At 43.9% G+C, this 11,960-nt stretch overlaps 1 protein-coding gene across 2 annotated transcripts; it reads right to left on the reverse strand.

The window, feature by feature from the left end:
* Positions 1–568: 568 nt before the first annotated feature.
* On the reverse strand, positions 569–11,931 carry gcna (germ cell nuclear acidic peptidase). 2 transcript variants are annotated; one of them, XM_029722347.1, is made up of 14 exons: positions 11,843–11,931; positions 11,570–11,682; positions 10,835–11,045; positions 10,451–10,517; positions 9,181–9,230; positions 7,750–7,813; positions 7,587–7,666; positions 6,795–7,211; positions 4,640–4,805; positions 3,347–3,497; positions 2,955–3,090; positions 2,528–2,732; positions 1,478–1,631; positions 569–1,133 (listed from the first exon to the last, which is right to left on the reverse strand). In XM_029722347.1, the coding sequence occupies exons 2-14, from the start codon at positions 11,657–11,659 to the stop codon at positions 1,113–1,115; spliced, it is 1,812 nt and encodes a 603-aa protein (XP_029578207.1). In that variant the 5' UTR covers positions 11,660–11,682; positions 11,843–11,931; the 3' UTR covers positions 569–1,112. The 2 variants fall into 2 exon arrangements, with proteins under 2 accessions (XP_029578207.1, XP_029578199.1); XM_029722339.1 differs by having other exon boundaries at positions 569–1,631.
* Positions 11,932–11,960: the final 29 nt, after the last annotated feature.

Genomic DNA, 11,960 nt, shown 5'->3' on the forward strand with positions numbered 1-11,960 from the left:
TAGCCATTTCACACCGGTTACACCTGGCACCTACTGCCTTACACCGTTCTAAGGCACTTAAATATTGTGTCTTGCCCATTCACCCTCAGAATGGCACACATACACAATCCATGTCTCAATCGTCTCAAGGCTTAAAAATCCTTCTTTAACCGGTTTCCTCTTCATCTACACTGATTGAAGTGGATTTAACAAGTGACAACAAAAAGGGATCATAGCTTTCACCTGGATTCACCTGGTCAGTCTGTCATGGAAAGAGCAGGTGTTCTTAATGTTTTGTACACTACGTATACCTCATCGCCACCTGTGTTTGTCCCGAAGTAGCTTGTGAATTTTGATAACACTATATTTGTCGTTTGTGAACCACTAGGCTGATATTGTTCCCTGAAATGGTAAATCTGGATAGCTGAGTCAATAGACCAGAGAAGAGGAGTAGTTTGCAGAGACGATACATGTAGAAAAGCAAGCAGAATGGTTATAATGAACAAGAGTGAGATAACATTCTTCACCTTAGTAATGTTAGTCTACCAGCAAATCAACACATATGTTTATATTGCACAGTTGACACGGATGTGTACAACATCAAATCTTTATTAAAAAAATTCAACGTTGTCATCAACAAAACATGGAAAAAAACACATATTAAGACAAACGTACATTTTTTTACATATATTTCCCTCGCATGAATGAGAAGTTGCCACATCTGCCTGTTATGCACTGATTAAAATTTAATGGAACAAAAATATACCTGAAAAAATATTACAATAATTTTCAATTATTACAATTTCAAGTAATTCAAAACAGTGTCACCATATGTTTAAATCTCTAAAGCCCCAAAAATGATATTTGAATGGTATGAAACCATGGCACAGGCAGGCTTGACAACAATATACGACTGATTCACGTTGCCTTTAGTCACTGTTCAGTGTGTCTCTTGGCTCACTTCACTGTAATGGTGAGACTCCAGTTACAGAGCTAAGGAATGACAGACTCACCATAGCTGCCTCTGAAAACCTGATATAACCACAGAGGTATTTAAGACAGACCTATCGACTTGAAGATCCCACTAATCTTACACATTAGGATGGTTGAAAGAGAAGGATCCAATCATTGCTTCAAATCAGAGCAGTGGAAACCTTCAAGAGAAGAATACATGTTCAGCGAGGGTTTTTACAGCTACTCCTGAACAAAAAACATGTCTTATTATTAAAATCCTGAGTGCTTTATAGTCCGAGACAAGAGCAGTGTAGGGCTAATCCAGATCCATGTAACCACGCCCTCCAACAGCCTCAGAATGATTCCACCTCATCTCTTTCACACCTAGCAAATCATGTGAGACCAGTGAAAACCTTCAAGCCAAGGATACAGTTAGTGAAATATAGGGACAGCTGACCCCTCCCTCTCAGTTCTGGCTGAGTTTGGTCTTGGTGGCAAAGTCAACACTGAGTTTCCTCATTACCTCACCGTGGCTCTGACCCACCAGGTTTTGACGAACACTGCCATAGTTCTCCTTGACGAAGTTGGCGAAGGGCGTGGGTGCCCGGGGCTTGGCGGGGGTGAGCAGGACCAGCGGACCCGAACAGAGGGCACACACAAACCTCTGGGTGTCCAGAGACTTAGAGTGACGACCGAGTCTACAGAGGGCAGGAAGAAGAAAACAGTTTAGCCATCAATAGGTTTTTGAGTTTAGCCATCAATAGGTTTTTGAGTTTAGCCATCAATAGGTTTTCGAGTTAGCCATCATTTGGTTTTCGAGTTTAGCCATCATTTGGTTTTCGAGTTTAGCCATCATTTGGTTTTCGAGTTTAGCCATCATTTGGTTTTCGAGTTTAGCCATCATTTGGTTTTCGAGTTTAGCCATCAAGCAAGTCTCTTCTTATTGCTGTCCTTTACTAATGGTTTCTTTGCAGCAATTCGACCATGAAGGCCTGATTCACACAGTCTCCTCAGAACAGTTGATTTTGAGATGTGTCTATTACTTGAACTCTGAAGTATTTATTTGGGCTGCAATTTCTCAGGCTGGTAAATCTAATGAACTTATCCTCTGTAGCAGAGGAAACTCTGGGTCTTCCTTTCCTGTGGCGCTCCTCATGAGAGCCAGTTTCATCATAGTGGTTGATGGTTTTTGCGACTGCACTTGAAGAAACTTTCAAAGTTCTTGAAATTTTCCGGATTGACTGACCTTCATGTCTTAAAGTAATGATGGACTGTCGTTTCTCTTTGCTAATTCCACAAATGAACTTAACATGGCACAGCTGTTAATTAAAATGAATTGAAATGCATTCCAGGTGACTACCTCAAAGCTGGTTGAGAGAATGCCAAGAGTGTGCAAAGCTGTCATCAAGGCAAAGGGTGGCTACTTTCAAGAATAAAAAATATATATATTTTGATTTGTTTAACACTTTTTTGGTTACTACATGATTCCATATGTGTTATTTCATAGTTTTAATGTCGTCACTATTATTCTACAATGTAGAAAATAGTAAAAGAAAGAAAAACCCTGAAATGAAACTTTTGACTGGTACTGTACGTGTTTTTGCAGCAGCTGCACTGGTACTGGTACTTGTAGTTAATGTCATAGCTGTGGCAGCGGGTGACCATGGGCAGCTCGGGGTGTGCCAGCGTGGCCTTGCGGGCGTACAGCTTCCAGAAGGGGCCGTGCCCATCCCTCACACTGTTGATCAACCAGGTGGCAGCGTGGCACATCTCATGAACCAATGTGTCCCGCAGGCGGTCTGGCAAGAGGGAGGATGGAAAGTAACACGGGAGAGAAAAGAAGAGAGGGGGGGAAATGGGAGAGAGAGGAGAGGAAGGATGGGTGAGAATGAGGGAAGGTGGGAGAGAAAGCAGGATACTTTTTACACAGGTTTAATCATACAGACACGGGCTGTTCAACGACGTTATAACAAGATAGATTTAACGTCATGTCATTAGTTTTTCAACCAGTGAAGCCTTACCTGCAGAGTCACAGACTTTGTCAGAGAGTTGGATGCGGGCGTATCGGTTCCCACTTCCTCTCTCCTGCCCTGTGATGCAGTAGCCAGCAGTCTTTCTCATCTTGTTATTCCAGCTCACTGACATGTTACTGGGCAGCTGGGGCACAATGATGTTACAAAGGTAAGAGGAGGTAAAACATGCAAGATAATCCCAGGTCACATGATGTTATGGTGTAGGTCAATGCAAAACACTGTATAAGATGGCATCTTCATCACTCTCCAAGTGATATGGAGGTATATGTATGCTTATAACCTGTGTGTTTAACACTGTATAGCCTATGTATGCTTATAACCTGTGTGTTTAACACTGTATAGCCTATGTATGCTTAAAGTGTGTGTGTGTGTGCGCGTACCTTGCTGTCGAACACGCTGGTGTTGTACAGGCGATACAGTTTGCTGGTGAGCTCCTCCTTGATCTGTTTGAAGTTACGGCTGAAGATGGAGCCTGGTCCAGACAGACACTGGAGGAAACATCCCGGAGTCACACAACCTGCTGCTGACACCCTGAGGAGAGAAACACAGCCTGGAGTCTGACACCCTGAGGAGAGAAACACAGCCTGGAGTCTGACACCCTGAGGAGAGAAACACAGCCTGGAGTCTGACACCCTGAGGAGAGAAACACAACCTGCTGCTGACACCCTGAGGAGAGAAACACAGCCTGGAGTCTGACACCCTGAGGAGAGAAACACAACCTGCTGCTGACACCCTGAGGAGAGAAACACAACCTGCTGCTGACACCCTGAGGAGAGAAACACAGCCTGGAGTCTGACACCCTGAGGAGAGAAACACAGCCTGGAGTCTAACACAGAGAAACAAACAGACATATTACACTACTGTATTTACCACACAGGCAGACAGACACTTCACTGATCCTATGTTCTTAGATCAGTGTAGATCAGATGACGGAGAGGACACAGATTCGACTATTGATCAACACCCTGTCCTAGGCCCTGTTCAGTAGAGTATTGAGGTACATCCCTAGGCCCTGTTCAGTAGAGTATTGAGGTACAGCCTGTCCTAGGCCCTGTTCAGTAGAGTATTGATCAACACCCTGTCCTAGGCCCTGTTCAGTAGAGTATTGAGGTACAGCCTGTCCTAGGCCCTGTTCAGTAGAGTATTGAGGTACAGCCTGTCCTAGGCCCTGTTCAGTAGAGTATTGAGGTACAGCCTGTCCTAGGCCCTGTTCAGTAGAGTATTGAGGTACAGCCTGTCCTAGGCCCTGTTCAGTAGAGTATTGATCAACACCCTGCCCTAGGCCCTGTTCAGTACAGTATTGATCAACACCCTGTCCTAGGCCCTGTTCAGTACAGTATTGAGGTACAGCCCTAGGCCCTGTTCAGTAGAGTATTGAGGTACAGCCCTAGGCCCTGTTCAGTAGAGTATTGAGGTACAGCCTGTCCTAGGCCCTGTTCAGTAGAGTATTGAGGTACAGCCTGTCCTAGGCCCTGTTCAGTAGAGTATTGAGGTACAGCCTGTCCTAGGCCCTGTTCAGTAGAGTATTGAGGTACAGCCTGTCCTAGGCCCTGTTCAGTAGAGTATTGAGGTACAGCCTGTCCTAGGCTCTGTTCAGTAGAGTATTGAGGTACAGCCCTAGGCCCTGATCAGTAGAGTATTGAGGTACAGCCCTAGGCCCTGCTTAGTATTACCTGGAGGACGAAAGGCTGCTGGTCTGGAGTCTGGTCTCTGAGGGTTTAGTGACAAGCAGCCGCGCTGGAGTCTTCAGATCCAATGGTGTTCTCCCTACCGGCCGAGGGCCCGCCTCTTTCGAGGCTTTGGGCCGTGGAGCTGACAGGGGGGGCTTCTGATTGGGCCCTGGATTCATACACGAGGAAGCAGCCAATGAGATGAAATTATACAGAAACAAATAATGGAATGTACCAATTAAAGACCACAGCTGGCAGAGGCCTTGTGGGTGGACACTGTGAACAGAAATATAGGAGATATATTTAAAACACTTTGGGAGCAGTATACCATCGTGCAGATTTACTTTGTTACGTTACCCTCTCTGATCCAACTCCAGGAACAAGTAATTTATTTTTTACGTATGTGTCGCGTTTAGGTGTTGGGGTGTTACCTGTGTTATGTTTAGGTGTTGGGGTGTTACCTGTGTTATGTTTAGGTGTTGGGGTGTTACCTGTGTTATGTTTAGGTGTTGGGGTGTTACCTGTGTTATGTTTAGGTGTTGGGGTGTTACCGGTGTCGTCATGTTTAGGTGTTGGGGTGTTACCGGTGTCGTCATGTTTAGGTGTTGGGGTGTTACCGGTGTCGTCATGTTTAGGTGTTGGGGTGTTACCTGTGTCGTCATGTTTAGGTGTTGGGGTGTTACCTGTGTCGTCATGTTTAGGTGTTGGGGTGTTACCCGTGTCGTCATGTTTAGGTGTTGGGGTGTTACCCGTGTCGTCATGTTTAGGTGTTGGGGTGTTACCCGTGTCATCATGTTTAGGTGTTGGGGTGTTACCCGTGTCTTGTTTAGGTGTTGGGGTGTTACCCGTGTCTTGTTAAGGTGTTGGGGTGTTACCCTTGTTATGTTTAGGTGTTGGGGTGTTACCTGTGTTATGTTTAGGTGTTGGGGTGTTACCTGTGTTATGTTTAGGTGTTGGGGTGTTACCTGTGTTATGTTTAGGTGTTGGGGTGTTACCTGTGTTATGTTTAGGTGTTGGGGTGTTACCTGTGTCATGTTTAGGTGTTGGGGTGTTACCTGTGTCATGTTTAGGTGTTGGGGTGTTACCTGTGTCATGTTTAGGTGTTGGGGTGTTACCTGTGTTATGTTTAGGTGTTGGGGTGTTACCTGTGTTATGTTTAGGTGTTGGGGTGTTACCTGTGTTATGTTTAGGTGTTGGGGTGTTACCTGTGTTATGTTTAGGTGTTGGGGTGTTGCCTGTGTTATGTTTAGGTGTTGGGGTGTTACCTGTGTTATGTTTAGGTGTTGGGGTGTTGCCTGTGTTATGTTTAGGTGTGGGTTGCCTTTGTATGTTTAGGTTGGGGTGTTACCTGTGTCATGTTTAGGTGTTGGGGTGTTACCTGTGTTATGTTTAGGTGTTGGGGTGTTGCCTGTGTTATGTTTAGGTGTTGGGGTGTTACCTGTGTCATGTTTAGGTGTTGGGGTGTTACCTGTGTTATGTTTAGGTGTTGGGGTGTTACCTGTGTTATGTTTAGGTGTTGGGGTGTTACCTGTGTCATGTTTAGGTGTTGGGGTGTTACCTGTGTTATGTTTAGGTGTTGGGGTGTTACCTGTGTTATGTTTAGGTGTTGGGGTGTTACCTGTGTCATGTTTAGGTGTTGGGGTGTTACCTGTGTTATGTTTAGGTGTTGGGGTGTTACCTGTGTTATGTTTAGGTGTTGGGGTGTTACCTGTGTTATGTTTAGGTGTTGGGGTGTTACCTGTGTTATGTTTAGGTGTTGGGGTGTTACCTGTGTTATGTTTAGGTGTTGGGGTGTTACCTGTGTTATGTTTAGGTGTTGGGGTGTTACCGGTGTCATGTTTAGGTGTTGGGGTGTTGCCTGTGTTATGTTTAGGTGTTGGGGTGTTACCTGTGTCATGTTTAGGTGTTGGGGTGTTACCTGTGTTATGTTTAGGTGTTGGGGTGTTACCTGTGTTATGTTTAGGTGTTGGGGTGTTACCTGTGTCATGTTTAGGTGTTGGGGTGTTACCTGTGTTATGTTTAGGTGTTGGGGTGTTACCTGTGTCATGTTTAGGTGTTGGGGTGTTACCTGTGTTATGTTTAGGTGTTGGGGTGTTACCTGTGTTATGTTTAGGTGTTGGGGTGTTACCTGTGTTATGTTTAGGTGTTGGGGTGTTACCTGTGTCATGTTTAGGTGTTGGGGTGTTGCCGGTCTTGTGGTTCTTCTTAATTCTGTCCAGTAAGCTGAGGAACTCTTCCTCTGAGCTGGCTGAGTCCTCCAGCGTCGACGGGGCTGAGTGGGCCCGCTGTGGAAGGGGGGCCGGGGTGGAAGAGGGGAGAGGAGGAGAGCTGGGAGAGGCCAGAGAAGGAGGGGAGGTCGAGGGAAAGAAGATGTCCTTCTGGTTTCTTTGTGGAACTTTGACCTTGTGTGTCCGAGACGTCGGCGGCTGGCGCACAGGGTGGCGCGTCCTCCACGTGCTCTTCATCACGATACCATCATCTTCACTGTTGCTGAGGAAAACTGGGGAGTCACACTGGGACAGGGGTCTTCTGACTGGGAGCTGGGAGGATGACGGTTTAGGGGTGTTAGAGGCACCTGTAGAAGACAGACACAGTGACCTGTTGTTGGGACTGAATCATATCTCCATGAGTTAAACAGACAGTGACTGTTGAGTAGGTAACGCTGTTGGCCTAACAACTCCCCCTACCCGTGACAATATATCAAATTAACCAAGGCTTCCTGGGTATTACTTCAATTCTGGCTATGTGAAGAAAAGTCACCACAGTGCTGAACTGACATTGAGCAGAAAGAACTTCTTCGAAACAGATTTCAGTTCATTACAAGCATGCATGTTGACAGTTAATGGTAGTGTATCAAATAGCACCCTATTCCCTATATAGTCCACTACTTTTGAATAGAGTAGTGCCCTATATAGGGAATAGATTGCCATTAAGGACACAGTAGTGTTACCTTTGGCGGTAGGTGTTTTTTTCTTCTGGAGGACAAAGTCATCGTCGGAGGAAAAGCTGTCGACAATAAAGTTTCTGAGGCTGAGGACAAAACAGGAGATAAACCTGAGTATTTAACACACGATAGGGACCATAGTCACGGTAAGAGGTTTAAACCACTGTACCTGTCTACACTGCCACGTTCCGCTTCCTTGGGCTTAGGCTTGGGAGTTTTCACACGGCTCAGGACTTCAGGGGCATCAGAGAAGACACAAGGGAACAGTAAACATGTCATCCCCTATGAATGACGCAGAGCCAGTTATACCTCTTGCTTCGCATCTTCCTCTTCTGCTGTGACTCACAAATTTCTGTTAATTACTAAAGCTCCGTTTTGGGCCAATCAGTGTAATTGTGTAAATGCGGGATCTCTATGACAAGACGCATCCTTCACCAGAGTTTCTGCAAAAGCAGGCCAGTGCTGTCTGAGATATCGCATGTGACTAATGTATGAACGGACGGAGAGCGAGCCACAGTCCCCTCCCCGATTTCATCTGGGGGACAATGACATGAGTAAGGAGACATCGAAGAGACCTGGGCCCGTTTCCCGGTAGCGATGGAACTTCCGAGTCATCTTCACTACAACAGACGAAGATGTAACATGTTTCCCAGAACACCACGCAGAGAGAACGTTCACAAGTTGGTCGTTGAGGAAAGTGTCAATACTGATAGGATCAAAAGAAAAGCAGCGCTGCTCTCGGAACAGCTTTCTCCATTCAAATTTTACCTTAAACATTAGAATGATTTCACAATACTGATGACAGATCAGATCCTGTCATCTATGGCTGCAAATATTGAGGCGGCTTATTCTAACGATTACGCTATAATAATGCACTAACTCACAGATTTGGCATGTTAGGCTGCACATTATGAAATATAGAGGCACAAATGACAGACAGTATCCAAATAGCAAAATAAAACAATTGAATTAACATGAAATTGATTTCAATATCATTTAAATATACAAGCCTATAGTTTATACTGTAGGTAGGCTATTTATCTTTTAATGCAGTCATCTTGGGTTTTTATTTTAAGATTTGTTTTCAAATCTTTTTATCCTTTGCTTGTTTGTAACAATTGCGAAGACATTAGAAACGATGTATTTGTAGTCAACTTGGTTGTGAAGTTATTGGCGGTCACAGAGATACTGATACATATGTTAATTCTGTTTACCGGAGATCGTCTGTGTATGAAGTGATAAATCTAACAACGCACTTTGCTGTTCTACGAATGGTTTGGGGCAGCCGGTAAATAATTAGCCTTTTCAAGTACGACTTTAGTAACGATGGTTTTGGGAAACAGCTGTGAGATTTAATGATGCTCCTACGAAGGTTCTAACAACAAACTTAGCCTTAAGATGCATTTAGGAAACCGGGGCCCTGGACAGTCATAAACAATACTGTTGTTTGACTTAGAAATGACATACACCAAATTAGACATGACAAACACCCATTCAGAAGTGACATCGAACATTGTTTCAATAAAGAATTCTGAAGCCTCACCCAATACAAAACATGACTTCACTAATGCAGAAGTCAAGGCATCAGTATGGTACTTACAGTTTTCAAAGCCGCCATCACTGTCTGAGCTTAATACAAGGACTGGTTCACTAGAGGGGAGAGAATCAGAAAATAAACAACACATTTTGTACAATTGAATGACCAGATAGATGAAATGGAATTAAGGGCACTATTCAATCCGTATTGTGGAAGTTTAGCTTTACAGCGTGATTGAAATTTAAACGCAACGTTCCCAGGTAAGTGGGTATTGCGTTCACGGTAAACGTTGCATGTCTCCTCAATCAGACATTACATTTAGATTTCTATTGGGCAATCTGTAAGGCTTCAAGTATCCAGACTGAATAGAGACCTAAGTCTACAAGGCTATAGGCTGGAAGTAGGGCTGTGACGGTCATGGAATTTTGGATGACTGTCATTAGCCAGCCAAATGACAGCGTTCACCATAATGTAAACATTATTTTTTTATTACATTTTCTACTCTTCTCTGCTCCTGACTGTATGTGCTGCCATAGAAAATGAATTAATAGAACAGGTGTCCCCATTCAAGTCAATGATGGCATAATGGGTGGACTGGCAGCCATTGCGAGTGTACTAATATGAACAAAGCAGGAAGTAAAATATGTCCTAAAATATGTGCTGTAATTTGTTGATTCAAGTCACTTGACATTACAATAATGACATTCCATTGCCTGAGCCACATCAGTTAACATCATTTGAATGAACATTCTACATTACCATGGAAATTGCATCACAATACCAGGCAGCCATTTCGAGTGTACCCATGAGTTTACCAGTCAAATTGCCAGGGTTAGAGGTTCCAAGTCTGTTCTATTCATTATATTTCTATATGTGCTGCTGCTGCATTGTGGGAGGTATAGCCTAGGCAATCGAAGACTTGTTTGCTTGTTTCAGCAAAAAAGTTTCATCACGTTGTTACAGCAGAAACGGACAGAGACGGAAGCGAGACACCCCACTCCCTCATTTTTTCTGGTTACATTACAGTCAATGAACTAAGCAGACCAGACTCTGCTGCTATTTCATTGGTGTCTATGGGATAACCATCCCATTAAGCAGAACGGAGCCGACCACTTTTTGTTCAATGGTAAACGGCCTGAGAGAACTATTTTATTTTATACATCATCTTTGAAACGGACTAAACCGCACGAATGCGGTCCCATCTTCAGTGAGCTGTTTATTCCACGGCAAACACATTTTTTGAAGGTTATTTTATTTTCCCGACAGTCTTCATCCATAACCGTTGGTTACACAGTATTTGTGCCAGCACTAGCTGGGCGAATCACTACTTTACCTGACTTTGTTAGCAGCACTGAAATGTTTCCGAGAAGCAGCTTTGGGTGTAGCCTGCTCCACAAGAACTACAGACAAGAAGAACATGGAGATTAATTCATTCAACTACAGTATTTCAATGCATGGCTATCATGTCATAGACCTACATGTTTGGCACCATGACAACCATAATCAGGAGTTGGCCAATGCTCATACAGCTCTGGACCAGGTGTAAAGGAATCTTCCAGGTGAACAAAAAGACAGCAGTCGTAGGTAAAGTCAATCAAACATCAATCCAGGTTTAATATAAATTGCAACAAGGAGACACTCGGCACAGAAGCAGAGAATATGTCTAACAGGCCCTTTTTATTATAATAGACAACCCAACCCACTGACCCTCACTTACACTGGTCGAAATCATCATCGCTGGACTCTATCAACACCTTGGTCCTGTAACTGTTGCCCTTGGAGACCTGGTTCTCTTTCCCTGAGCCTCCGTCATCCTCTTCCTCACTGTCTGGCAGATGCAGCTGGACTCGGGGAGGAAGGTCTTGAGCACCCCTGGAGAAGTGAACGCCTGTGGCCGGACGCCGAGTCTTACTGATGCTCTTAATCAGCTGTAAAGAAGACATGGGATGTGTTTGAAATGGCACCCTATTACCTATATAGTGCATTACTTTTGACCGGGGCTATGTTCGAATACCCATACTAACGTACTGTATAGTACTCCGATCAAAAATAGTGCACTATTCACCGTATTCCATATAGAGTGCAGTACTTTTGACCAGGGCTGTGCTTGAATACCCATACTAACGCATTGTATACTACATACTTAATGAGTATACTACATACTGTTAGTTAATTTTAGTATACTGTAAACGAACAGTATCGTGTTTTTGGCGAACGTAGTACGACATCCGGGAACTTTTGGCATCCAAACTCTATCCATACCATGACCAATAAGCATACTACATACTCAATTTACGTCACAAATAGTACGGTTTTTAGTGAGGTTAGTATGAGTATTCGAACACAGCTCAGGTCAAATGTAGTGCACTTCATATGGAATAGTGTGCAATTGATAACATAATCACTGTTAGTTCTGATTAATGTGACCAAGTTAAGTAAGATAACAACATACCTGTTCTTCTGCTGTTTCCAACCCTCCCTTCTCTGACCAGCCCAGTTTCTGTGAAACTCTTTGAAATAATCTGTGATTGTCGTCATCCATGGTACTTTTCTCTGTGTATCTCGCTGTAAAGGGGACAATATAACAATTATCTGCTAAAAACATGCCCAGGTAGCGTACCCACCACTGATAGCTACTGTAGCTCTGCCACTGGATAGCCCTCTTTGGGAAATGCATAAAACAAGATATATGTTTTGATGTTAGCGAATCGTGACATAACGTTACCTTTGAGGATGATGATGATAATAACTTTTTGCTTTGCGCCCACGTTTCGGACAGCGACTGAATGCAACCAACGAAAATTCAAAACTGCACAACGGAAGTTGTATATTTTTTTTAAACC

Source organism: Salmo trutta, chromosome 3 (assembly GCF_901001165.1).
Source record: "Salmo trutta chromosome 3, fSalTru1.1, whole genome shotgun sequence".
Classification (NCBI taxonomy): Eukaryota; Metazoa; Chordata; class Actinopteri; order Salmoniformes; family Salmonidae; genus Salmo; species Salmo trutta.